Here is a 13,072-nt window from a genome sequence, read left to right as displayed (position 1 = left end):
GCTTTACATGTCAGTTCTTCAAGGAGCTTCAGCCTTTGAGAGCATCGTCTATCAACAAAGAACCTTTGCATGAAAACACGGACTAAAATGGGAGAAAGATGTTGATTGGGTGAACATATACAGAGCAGATTAGCATCTGGACTTCAGCCACATTACATCATTAAGAGCTGACCCTTAAAATACTGTGCACTGTTCATCATCTCACTGCACAATTGGATTCATATTATTAATGGTAATGAGCTTCACTTGAGGACACCAATGTCTACAGTCACAATAAAATACATGTGCAGAGACTATCCATGTAGAAGAAGCTGGAAATAATTGTTCTAGGATAGCATTCACACCTTTGAACACTATTCTATTTAGATAAAATAGAATCATAAATATTGGAAAAACTTAAAAAGTCACAGAGATATAGGATAGTTTGTTTGTTTGATTTTTATTTATTTGATAAAGGATTTTACTGTGTAGCAGCTCTGCCTGTCCTGGAACTCACTATATAGATTAGGTTGGCCTAGCATTCAAAGAGATCCACCTGCCTCTACCTCCTAAATGCTGGGATTAAAGGCAGCAACCACTACAGCTGGATGAGATACAGAATTTTTGTGGAGAGGTATTGAGTTTTCTAAAGGAAGGGTATAGACAGGAAGAGTCTTTAGACTTCCTTTCCTCAGTTAGTGCTTCAGCAACTTCCTATCAACACAACAACTCATTGTGCACTAGGAATGCAGAGATACAGCTGGCCTGGTTACCGCCCCTTCTTCAGTAGTCTCTTGATTCCTTGCTTGATCTCCTGGGTTCGCACCCCATAAACAATGGGATTAAGGGCTGCAGGGATGACATGGTGGAGGACATTGAGCAAGACTGGCACTTCGGAAGAGACCTTCCCCTTAGCTACATGTGTGAGGATAAAGACCAAAAGAATGGTGCTAAAGAATAGGATGAGGATGAAGTGGGAGCCACATGTGCTCAGGGCTTTGGCTACAGCACCCTCTGCCTTGAGTCTCAGCACGGCTCTTAGTATGAGGGTGTAGGAGAGGAAGATGAGGACGAGGTCAGATCCCAGCAGAGTCCAGCCTATAGCAAACTGATAAATGCGATTGATTGTGACATCATCACAAGAAAGCTGGGAGACAGACATGTTGGCACAGATGCAGTTCTCAATGACATTTCTCCAACAGTAATGGAGTCGTGCTGAAAGAATGGGGATGGGCAAAGGAATAAGCGCATTTCTGACCAAAATAAATGTGGCAGCCTTGACTACAAATTGGTCAGTGATGATGGATGGATATCTCAGTGGGTGACAGATGGCTATATAGCGATCAAAGGCCATGATCATGAATGTGCAAGATTCCATACCAAGGAAGCTGTTCATGATATACATCTGGAGGAAACAGGCAGTGAAGCTAGTGTGCCTGAGATCAAACCAGAAGATGGCTAGTACCTTGGGGATGACAGTGAGACAGAGCACAATGTCCAGCATGGAGAGGAGGCTGAGCAAGTAGTACATGGGCTCATGCAGAGAGGCCTCCATTCGAATGGTGATCAGAAGAATAGCATTAGCCCCCAAGGCTAAGAGGAAGAGAAGGCTGAGTGGCAGGGAGAGCCAGAGCTGCCAGCTGGGATACCTGAGAAAACAATTTAGGAGGAAGTCTGAAACTCCAGTAGAGATGGTGTCGTTCTTGTGTGCTGCCATATTTGGTCATACAGTCCTACAGCTTTCTTTTAGGGAACTGTAAAATTAGGATTTAAATAATTAGATTCTAACTGTAAACATATGAAGATAGAGTGAGTTGTTTTGGTTAGACACAACTGTAACAGGTTATCCAAGTCAACTGAGTTTATCTGCTTGTTTCTGGTGCCTTTTCCACTTGGATACTACTGTCACCTTAACTAGGTAGAGGACTATACATTTGATTTCATTTTCAAAATACTTGGTGTATCTTTATAGAAACTAAGACTGAGAAAAAGACTTAGGATGTTATTTTACATGCAGGTGAAACTGTGTATGTTTTACATATAATTTTTCTCTTCATTTTCTTTTTAATATTCACGTAAATTATCATTCAGTTAACTACTGCAACAAAAGCTTTGCACTGAAAAGGGACTTAGATAAATGTACCTAATTCCAGTAGTCTTTCAATAATATTAATGTTGCTTTAATTATTTATTTTTATCTACTCTACAGTGAAAACAGTCAATTTTTGTCTCAAAATAATTTTTATTTGATATGAATGTACCTTATAAAATAGTTGAACCTGCTCCGTTCCTTAGAGCTCCATGCTTTTAGGAATCTTACCTTCTAGAGTAAAGGAAAGTGGTTGATTGCAGTGGTGTAGATGATAGGGCTCACTTGTTAAAACTTTCCATCCCTGTTCATGTTCATTTTCTCCTTGAATGACACAGAGGCATATTTTCACCTTCCATATTACTGTAAGTCTCTTCTCACATAGGTTTTTCAACTTAGAATTCTTTTAGGCCCTAAAGCCAGAAAATGGAAAACAAAACTATCTTTCCTTGTAAGGTAGTAAAAAGAATCTTTCTTTGTAACGTAGGAAAATCCCTGTGGGATTATGGTGATAACAAATTATTGAGCCATGAGTAAGAATGGGCATCTAGAGTGGGTGCTGGCACAATGGTATCTTCCAAGAATGAACATGGACTATTTGGAGAAGGCTAATCCTCACATTCAGCAGAAGCAGGAGAAAAACACGTAAATAATGTGAACCAGCACAGACATCAAAGATTGTAATGCACTTCCCTTCTCCATATAGAGAACAGCCTCAAAGTTCACTGTAGTTTGGCAGGTTGTGGTATTTCAGGATCTTTCACATCAGACAGTTGCACCTAAGTCTGTCTAGGAGTTAGCAATCTCTGATAAGATGTAGGTGATTCTCTGATAATGTGCCTGTTTCACTGATCTTAGAGACTGACTCACTACTGGGGCAGTGGGTCACAACTGCAGTCCCAACACTTGGGAGGCTGAGGGAGGAAGGATTCCCCATTTCAAGGTCAGATAGAGACACCCTTATAAACAGACCATCAGGCTTAAATTATTATATATTAGCAGTTTTTTTTTAAAAAGTGGAATATGCTAGGAAGTAAGTAGTTCTGGGGTACAAAGTCATAGTGAAGCTAGAGACCCAGAAATCTATGATACACAGATACATACATACACATATATAAATGCATGCATATCTATCTATCTATCTATCTATCTATCTATCTATCTATCTATCTATCTATCTATCTATCTATCTATCTATCTATCTATCTATCTATCTATCTATCTATCTATCATCTCCCTACCCTATCTACCACTCTACCTGTCTCTCTAAGATTTTCTATAATGTCTGGCCCCAGTTCTAAGTATAGTTTGTTAGCATCTGGTCTCCTCCTGTCCTGCTAATTGTTCATGAGTCACAATTTGTTTCTTCATTCACTTTTTTTGTATTGTTTTTATTGTTTTTTCCTTGGTTTCAGGTGCTAAATCTTAAAAGTTTGATAAAAATGACAAACCTATTCCCCCTACCTAATTTTCCATTTCCTAACTCCATACCCCAACCCCAATTTTAGTTTCTCCTTTTTGGCAGTTTTAAATGTGCTTAGTGGAGTGGATGATGGACAGCAATGGAGGGTGGCCTTAAGATTCCCCAGAGAGTGCACCTTCTAGTCTGAGTTTGTAACTGAGGGGCTTTCCCTGTGACACAGACATCAAAACCTCTGCCTGTTCTTTTCTATTTAAATACATTCACTTGTGAATTTGAGGTAATAAATCAAATATCTATTAAGCCCACAATTTCTGACAATTGACCTAATCCTTGTTTGTTTTTCTTGTTTGCACATACAGCTTCAATCTAATTACAAATATCCTTATTTTCACCATACTCATCTTTATTTTTCTTCATTGCTTTTATTATTTATTGCTTCCTTATCTTCTGACCAGTTCCTTGTCATTTATTTCTTACAATGCACAGCGCTACATCTCTCCGTGACTAAAAAATCCTCCCTGTGGATCAGGAAGAATTCCTGAAAAAAGGAAAGACTTTGATATTGGAAACAGGAAGAATTTTGGGTTTAACTCCAGAGGCTACCATCAAATAGAAGATCTGCTGACTGAAGCATGAAGGTTGATGGAGGAGCCTAGAGGAATGTGTATGCTTTATGTCTTATAGAGCTTTAGTGTAACTATTTTCATCATTAGGTAAAATGTTGGAGGATGACATGTGATCATTTTATCTCTTTCCCTCTCATTCATGGTTCCACCTTCCCTCTCCCTTTCTTGCACTTTTTCAGTTACAGTTCCCGTTCCAACAAGTATGAAACTGCTCATTCAGCCCAAAAAGTTAAGCTCCTGAGTTGGTCTTTTTTGTACTGGCTTGTGACTAGAGCTTGAAAATGACAACGTTGGGGCTGAGATCTATCTAATGTCTCCGATTCTAGTCAGGGACATGATGAGGAATCCTAGGAAGCTTAGGTCAAAACCAAAACAACGACCTTGCAGCCAGAGCCTTTCCTCTCAATGACATGACCACATATCTGCACTAGAGAATCCCTGTTCCTAAAAGTGACAATATTGTTGTTTCCTCTGGCTTCCTGAAGTTCAGAGAGGAATGTTGGGAATCTGTTCTAAGTTAGTTTAGAGATTATTGAGTATACAGACTAGGCAGTAGCTTGTGGCTTCTTCATGCATAACTCTCTAGTTCTGAAGATTTTTTTCTTTAACAATCCATTAGCTTCTGCTAAAACTTACAGAATTATTTTCTGCCCAATACACAATTATAGCTTTTGTCTCTTCCTCTGATGTTACTCCTACCACAATTATTTACTACTCAATAATCCACTTAAAGATATATTCTTCCGAACCTAGACATCTGAATTTCTATATTCACAGCTGAAAACTACAATCCTTCTACATGCTCTCTATACATTATTATCTAGGTTTTCCATTTCTGACTCCACTAAAAATCTTGAAGAGGCAAAGGAGGGATAGGTTGAGGGAGAGAAAGAAAGGGAGAGGTCAGAAGCCAGCTCCTCACATTTGCTTCCTAATTCCAGACAGATTGTCTCCACTCTTCCTGTTGTACTGACCAGGAAAGAGACACAAGTCCAGGTTTAAGAGTTAGGTCTCTGATCATCTGTTAGTGGACACCCTTTGACACCCTGTTCTGAGTCACTTACCAAGAACTCAAAGCATGGTTTCTGGATCCATGGATGCTAGATTTCTGGCTAGTTCAAGACGTGGCCAGGGTAGTTATACATCTGGAGCCTCAGGGTTCTTAATCACTATGATCTCTTCTTATCTTTTTCCTAGCTCAAAAGATCCCTCTGGGAGAGAAAAGAAGACAGGCAGGAGTAAATTAGTATTTTTTTCTAAAAGGAATCTTCCTGGTCATCTAGCCCTATATTGGCTGTCTCTGCAACAGGGACTAAGTCAGTCTCTTGGGTACAGGGTTTCTCCACACATTTCTGCACATGCTCAGACTTAGCTGTCAGTCCACTCAGTGCCTTTCTTTTCTTTTTTTTTAAAAATTTTATTGATTTTTATTGAGCTCTACATTTTTCTGCTCCCATCCCTGTCTCTCACCTCCCCTTCAACAGTTTCCCAATGTGCTTATGCTCCCAATTTACTCAGGACAGCTTATCTTTTTCTACTTCCCATGTAGATTAGATCTATTTATGTCTCTCTTAGGGTTCTTATTGTTGTCTAGGTTCTCTGAGATTGTGATGTATAGTCTGTTTTTTGTTTTGTGTTTAAAAACCACTTATGAGTGAGTACATGTGATAATTGTCTTTCTGGGTCTGGGTTACCTCACTCAAAATGATGTTTTCTGGCTCCATCCATTTGCCTGCAAAATTCAAGATGTTATCATTTTTTTTCTGCTGTGTAGTACTCCATTGTGTAAATATTCCACATTTTCCTTATCTATTCTTTGGTCGAGGGACATTTACATTGTTTCTAGGTTCTGGCAATGACAAACAATGTTGCTATGAATATAGTTGAGCACATGTCCTTTTGGTATGATAGAGCATTCTTTGGACATATACCCTAAAGGGGTATTACTATGTCTTGAGAAATGCTGTTTCCTAATTTTCTGAGAAAACACCACACTGACATCCAAAGGGGCTGTACCAGCTTGCATTCCCACAAGCAATGCAGGAGTGTTCCCTTTATCCCATAATCTCTCCAACATAAGTTGTCATCAGTGTTTTTGATCTTGACCATTCTTATAGGTGTAAGATGGAATCTCAGAGTTGTTTTGATTTGCACTTCTCTGATGACTAAGGATGTTGAACAATTCCTTAAGTGTTTTCAGCCATTTTAGTTTTCTCTGTTGAGAGTTCTCTGTTTAGATCTGTACTCCATTTTTTTTTTATTGGATTATGTGATCTTTTGGTGACCAATTTCTTGAGTTCTTTGTATATTTTGGGGATCAGATCTCTGTCTGATGTGGGGTTAGTGAAGATCTTTTCCCGTTCTGTAGGCTGTCATTTTGTCTTGTTGACCATGTCCTTTGCTTTACAGAAGCTTTTCAGTTTCAGGAGGTCCCATTTATTAATTATTTCTTTCAGTGTCTGTGCTGCTGGGGTTATATTTAGGAAGTGGTTCCCTGTGCGTTCAAATGTTCTTCCCACTTTCTCTTCTATGCCACTCAGTGTCTTTAATGGAGCCCACAAACATTTTGTGTCTGCATCTTGAATACACTGTCGAATGGATACAGTCCCTAAAACTTAATGAGCCTGAGTTAACCTATCACAACTCTTGTCCTGGAGCTGCTATCATAAAAATACTAGTGGATATGATGGGAAAATCTTATGGAGAAGGTTTCAGTGCAAGCTGCTCTTTACTCAGTGGAACTGTTTTCATTAATGAAGTAAAAGGCATGCTTTCCTTTATGTAGTACTCAATATACCCTGATTCTATTTTGCCATTTCACCATACTTTTATGCTATGGAAGGTAAGCTTAAGTCTGCCATATATTGTATATATCTTAATTCTTTTGAATATATGGACTGAAGTTCAGTAATTACCTCAAACTTCTTATCCTCCAATTGTAGCATTATTGCTAATTTCACCTAACCAATTCCTTTCCCCGTTTTATTTTGGGTTATTTTTTAAATTATTTCTGTATGTGGTAATTTTTGTTAGCTATCATATCAGACATTTTGAGACTTTGCTCTTTTGGGCACCAGATTTTGTAAATGTTAACTTTTAAATGTCTTTTTATGATTCATTATGAAATATGAGAAAGTTTTTTGAGGATAATTTGTTTTTGGGAGAGTGACTTTGTCCTAAAGTTATGCCAAGAACGACCTAGAACAATTCTTTATGACTAATTTTGATTTATTAATGAGGAAAATCTCTTTTAATTATCTCCCAAGTACCCTGGGAATGTTTTTTCTTTCTGGGTACAGTGAACAGATATGAGAACTGGGTACAGTCCTCCCTTCCCTTGGGCACTGCCCTCCTTCCCTTAGACCCTGCATTTTTATGACATGCTTACTGGAGTAGGTTCTCTGCAGAGTTTAAACCTCTTTCACTTTGTCCCCTTTCTCTTCTGAATCTCCCTTTGGTCTTTTAAATATAACATTTTTCATCTTTCTAACTTTTATGTACTGTCCCCAACTTAAAGACCACTGATGAGCCCCTCCTGGAATTCAATCTTCCTCTCTGTTCATCAGTCTGAAAACTCTTTCAAAGCTGCCTACATCTCTAGGGTTTCCCTCATTTGTTATCCAAATTTCATAATGCTTTTACTTGCCTGATGTTTGGTGTCTTCAAATTCATTGAACATATTCCACATAGATAGATTGCATATTTGGACAGCAAACTTTAGTCCCTTGTTTTTCTTCTTGACTAGACTGTGAAGCCAATGGGGAGATTAGGTTTTAATTCCATCATTCCTCAGAATTTGATGTAGTTGTTCTGGAAGAATGACCACCAAAGTAGCATGGTATTTAGGATTCAGTATCTTCTATGATTTTTTTTTAATCTCAAGCCTAAGATGTCTCTTGGTTTTATTTGATAAACATATTGTTTATCAAAAACAGAATTGCTTGAATCCATGGTCATTAACTGGTAAGAAATGCTTTGTAGAACAATTTAATGGGGACTATAACGGGAATGTTTTTATGTGTGTAAGTAAAGCAGATATCATCCTAAATGTTGTAATTGAGGAGACACAGTAGATGAAGAAGAACTATGTGCTGAGAGCAAACAATGAATGGCACATCCCAGAAGAAAAACAATGAAGTTGTTTTTGTCAAATGGTGAATGAGGGACTTTAGACAGTGGCTTGAGGAGGAGGTCAGATATGTCACTGAGGGTCAGACTGTGTTTGGTCCTGTCAATCACTGTTAGCATTTTCTTCCCATTATGAGTAAATTGTGAAGCTGTGCATGGTAGAGATATAACTGGCCTGACATGGATTGAAATGACTGTTCTGGTGACTATATTGGACTACCCTACAGGAAAAATGAGCTAAAGCAAAGAGCTTCCTCCCTGTCCCAACAGGTTATTGTACTAATTTAAATAGACATGATAAGGTGGCTTGGACTTGTACAGAGCTGACAGAAAGAAACAAAACCAGAAGACAACAACAGTGGGAGTCCAAGGCTGGAGGGACAGGTTTCATTATGAGAGAAAACAGGAAACACATTAACGCCAGTGTTTGTCTTATGGGGTTACAAGGGTAACTAGGAAGAATCACACTTCCTGTTCCACAAATGAACAAAATGCTTTCCTGCTCCTATGCCCTGGTTCGTGGTCATATAGCTTTCTGGTATACTCTCCTTCATCTTCCAGTCTATGCCCTGGTTCATGGTCATATAGATTTCTGGTATACCGTCCTGCATCTTCCAGTTTATCTACCATGCAACTCTCTCTGCTTAGCTTTCTGGTACTTTCTAGAGAAAATATATCCCTTCACATTTGGGGCTTCCAAAGTGTCTTGTGCATGTGTTTAATCTAAAGGAGAAAGGAAGTAAAAGGTAGACCAGTAATGTTTTTAATTAATGATGGCCACCTGGACAGAAGTATGGCAGAGGCAATCCCTCCTCCTCCGAACCTCCATTCTGCTCCCTATTCTTATGAGCACTTGATGAATGCTGCTCAAGGTATCCTCCGTCAAGTTTGTTCAGATCCTAGAATCCTTTTATATGATCCAGGTCCTCTCAAAGAGTATGTGAGTCTAGCTTAGGGTTGGTACCATCTATCCCTTGCCTTTTACTAGTTCTCTATCCTGTAGCCCTTCTTAATTTCCCTTCAAGATTTACTCTCATGTGTCATCATTACAACTCTTGTAGGTTAAAGCCCAGTTCTTATTCCACAAGTACCACGGAGATGGCTAGAATCTTTCATTTTTCTATGAGGTCCAACTTGGGATGAACATAGTGCCTTCTAATAGGTAGGGATAGTTCTGTATTCTGTTTCTTAGAGAGACAAATTTATATTAGAGTTTAGATCACTTTTCTTCCCTGGAGAAATATATACAGCCTTGCTAGCCCTGATGAAGTTGGAGATTCAGGAGTATAGCAAGTTTTTAAATTCTTTTGTTTCTCTTTATAGTCTATTATTACCTAATTAGTTACTGTTTCCCTTGAAGTGAGTGCTTGTTTTTGCTTTTGATCTATGTATTCATTACTCTGTCTTATTTTCTGCCCATTCCTCTTCCTCCCATCTAATAGCCAGCTACATACTTCTATGTCATATATATTTATTTAAGTATAAGTCTAGGCTGCATATGAAATAAAAACAGGTGATTTTTTTTAGTCTGGTTTATTTCACTTAAACTAATGATATCCAGGGCTGATGGTGTAGCTAAGTTGGTAGAGCTTTTAATTGTAATGGGTTGTGTCTAAGGTAACAGACAGCCATAACTGTTAAAATCCTGAAAATAAGTGATTATGAGTACTAAGTATGGGTTGGACGTCTATGTTGACCTGCAGTTTTCCCTTGCACCAAATATCTCAGAACATCACAGAGCCAGGAGCAGAGAGTGTAAGAGTTGGAAGACAGGGGCGAGGGTTGTGAAACTTCCTCTGGATGTGACAAGGCTGTTGCCAAATGAACTCACAGCAGCTATGGCTGCTTGTGTAAGACTTGCTCAAGATTGAGTCATGTAAAGCTTCCAACAAGGATGTGGGAGGAGCCACTGAGATCTTACTTCTAGTTGAAATGCTATTGTCAATTCATGATTGCTAGGGGAGGGAGAGTCACTTTTCTTTGGGGTGAGGACAATGATAGTTTGCCCACACCCCAGAGGATGACTCCTTATCAATGTACATTTGGGCAGCATTAACTGGACTCAGTAGGTCAGTGGGCTAAATTTTTTTTTTAAAAAAAAGATAACATGAATTTGAAAAAGAGATATGTTAAAGGGAGAGTAAAGAAGAATATGATCAAGGTACATTGTACATATGCATAAAATTTTCAAAGAATAAATAGAAGTATGATTATTATTCTGGAAAGGAGAATAGACGTTTTCAAGTATTTTGAATGTGCCCTGCTTGCATAAATGCTATAAAATCCAGTATATGTCTAAGTAGAAAAATGAGACTCAAGTACGGAGAGTTTCATCAAACTAAAAATATATTTTAAATGTATATGCATCTGTGTTTTTGTATATGTGTGAGTGCAGATATATTGAAACAAAATTTAAAATTTAATGAAATGTTAATGATACAATTTAGTAGTGTTTTTGTCTGAAGAGAAAATGAAATAGGACAAAGGAGGGTTTTTTATTTGGTGTATGATTCTTTAGTGAATAAAGTTGTGTGGTAAAAAAAAAGATTAAATATGCATACAGCAAAAAAACACAGACATACCATGTTCAGTACGCACAATTCCAAATCTTTTGAAGGTCTATAGTTTGCAAAAATTTTCACTTTTTTTTGAGTTCAAGGTATCACATTAATTTTCTTTTAACATTTTGAGGGCAGGGATATTGAAGTTCAAAAAGGTCTTTCTAGGTTGTTTTTTGTTCTCGTTCTTAGGTTTAGTGAGCCAGGATATCATTATGTGGCTCAGAGTGGCCTGGAACAAACTCATCTTGTATAGCTCAAGATGGACCCAGATGTGTCCCAAATCTCTTGTCTAAGCTTCACAGGAACTGGGATTTCAGGCAGTGATATACATCTTCAAAAGGGTTTATTGCAGTTTTCAGGTCAAACTTTGAGAAAGGGCCTGGACCTGAGATTAAATGTAGATTTCATGATATTTAGCTTATCTTTTGCCAGTTTTCTTGGTTTTGATAATACTACATGCCATTTATCACTATAACTTTAGTTCTGGCAAGTGACTGACTAGAATCTCTATATCATTCAAGGTAGTTACTGGCACCAACTTTTTCCAGTTCCCTTTTCTCCCTAGGAATTTTATGCTATCACGGGCTTAAACAAAGTGTTTTGTTGTACCTTCTACAGGTTAGAGTAGAGATAAGCTTTTGGAATCTTTATGTAATGTCTCTTGATGGTGTGTACTAACTTATGAGCCATGAAGGGTCATGTAATTGGATTGACCTCTGAGGGACAATGTGAGGAGGTTAGCATTATTTTTTCCAGAATTTATTGTTGTGGTGATCATTTACTATCTTGTGAAAATTGAACAAGAAGGGTATCAAATGTTTACTTCTGACTGGATGTCCTTGTTTTCTTATTGAACTGTTGTGGAAGGTCTTGGAGGTAAATTTCACTGGATCTTTGGGTTAAGTACTCTCTCTCTTACCTGTTTAGTCCTGACTCCATAGATAACAGGGTTCAGGGCAGGGGGAACAACCACATACAGATTGGCTAGAAGTATGTGAATGTAATGAGGGATATTGTGGCCAAAGCGGTGTGTCATGAAGGAGAAGAGAGCTGGCAGGTAAAACGCCAACATGACACAGACATGGGAGCCACATGTGCTAAGGGCCTTGATCCGAGCATCCCAGGATGGAAGGTGGAAGACCGCTTGCAAAATCTGGACGTAGGAAAGCCAATCACAGATAGATCAACATATCCCACTGAGAAAGCAACTAATCCATAAATGACATTGACCCTGATACTGGCACATGCTAACTTTGCCAAACCCATGTGTTCACAGTAGGTATGGGGGACGATACGAACACCACAGAAAGGCAACCTCAAGATAAGAAATATAAATGGAGTCACAAACACCAACGTCCTGACTATGATGACTACTCCCAGAATAGCTACCACCTTGTTGGTAAGGATCATGCTGTACCTCAGTGGGTTACATATAGCAATATAGCGATCTATGGCCATAATTGTCAGCACCACAGATTCCAGACAAGTGCATATATGGATGGTATACATCTGTGTGATACAGGAACCAAATCTCCCTGAGATTGAACCAGAAAATGCCCAGCATTTTGGGGATGGTAGCTGTGGATAATCCCAAATCAGTGCATGCCAACATGGCCAGGAAGTAGAACATGGGCTGGTGGAGGCTGCGTTCAGTTTGGATCACAAATAAGATGATGATATTCCCCGGGACAGCTATTAGATACACTGCAAAGAAGGGGAAGCCGATCCACAGGTGCACATCTTCCAACCCTGGGATCCCTATCAAGAGGAAGGAGGAAGGGTAGAACTGTGTCTTGTTGGAATTAAGCATGTCAGTGTGAACTGATCACAGATGCATTTCTTGGAATTTTCTGGCTTCCACTGAGAAACTCTAGCTTCTTTCATTGTATGTTGTGTAACTCTTGCAGAAGTGGGAAACTCATTCTTTAATTCCATAATATAGCAGGTGAGACCTACAGAGAAAATAGGAGATAATTTAATTTGGAAAAAAATTCACATTTATAGAAAACCATGTAGAAAACTTGCAAACTTGGCACAAACAAATACTTCAGTCATTTATTCCTTCAGTCTTTAAGGAAGAATTTACATACTTTAATATAGCAACTATTTATTGATAAACACACTAGTTAATTAGGACATAAAGTATATGACCAATATAGAGTCTCTCTCTCTCTTCTCTCTCTTTCTCTCTCTCTCTCTTTCTCTCTCTCTCTCTCTCTGTGTGTGTGTGTATGTGTTTGTGTGTGCATTGTACAGTGTATACAAT

General features: G+C 38.5%; 2 protein-coding genes across 2 annotated transcripts; both read right to left on the bottom strand.

The window, feature by feature from the left end:
• Positions 1-748: 748 nt before the first annotated feature.
• LOC119827360 (olfactory receptor 56A3-like) lies at positions 749-1,696 on the bottom strand. Its single transcript, XM_038348999.1, has one exon. The coding sequence runs from the start codon at positions 1,694-1,696 to the stop codon at positions 749-751; it is 948 nt and encodes a 315-aa protein (XP_038204927.1).
• A 9,993-nt stretch (positions 1,697-11,689) lies between these two features.
• LOC119821838 (olfactory receptor 52E5-like) lies at positions 11,690-12,616 on the bottom strand. The gene is given in 3 exon segments (XM_038340978.2): positions 11,690-11,970; positions 11,973-12,328; positions 12,330-12,616. Coding segments are annotated over 3 exon segments (924 nt in total).
• Between the last annotated feature and the right edge of the window lie 456 nt (positions 12,617-13,072).

Source organism: Arvicola amphibius, chromosome 1 (genome assembly GCF_903992535.2).
Source record: "Arvicola amphibius chromosome 1, mArvAmp1.2, whole genome shotgun sequence".
Lineage (NCBI taxonomy): Eukaryota > Metazoa > Chordata > Mammalia > Rodentia > Cricetidae > Arvicola > Arvicola amphibius.
Note: the sequence above shows the minus strand (reverse complement) of the source record. Positions and strands in the feature narration are given on the sequence as shown.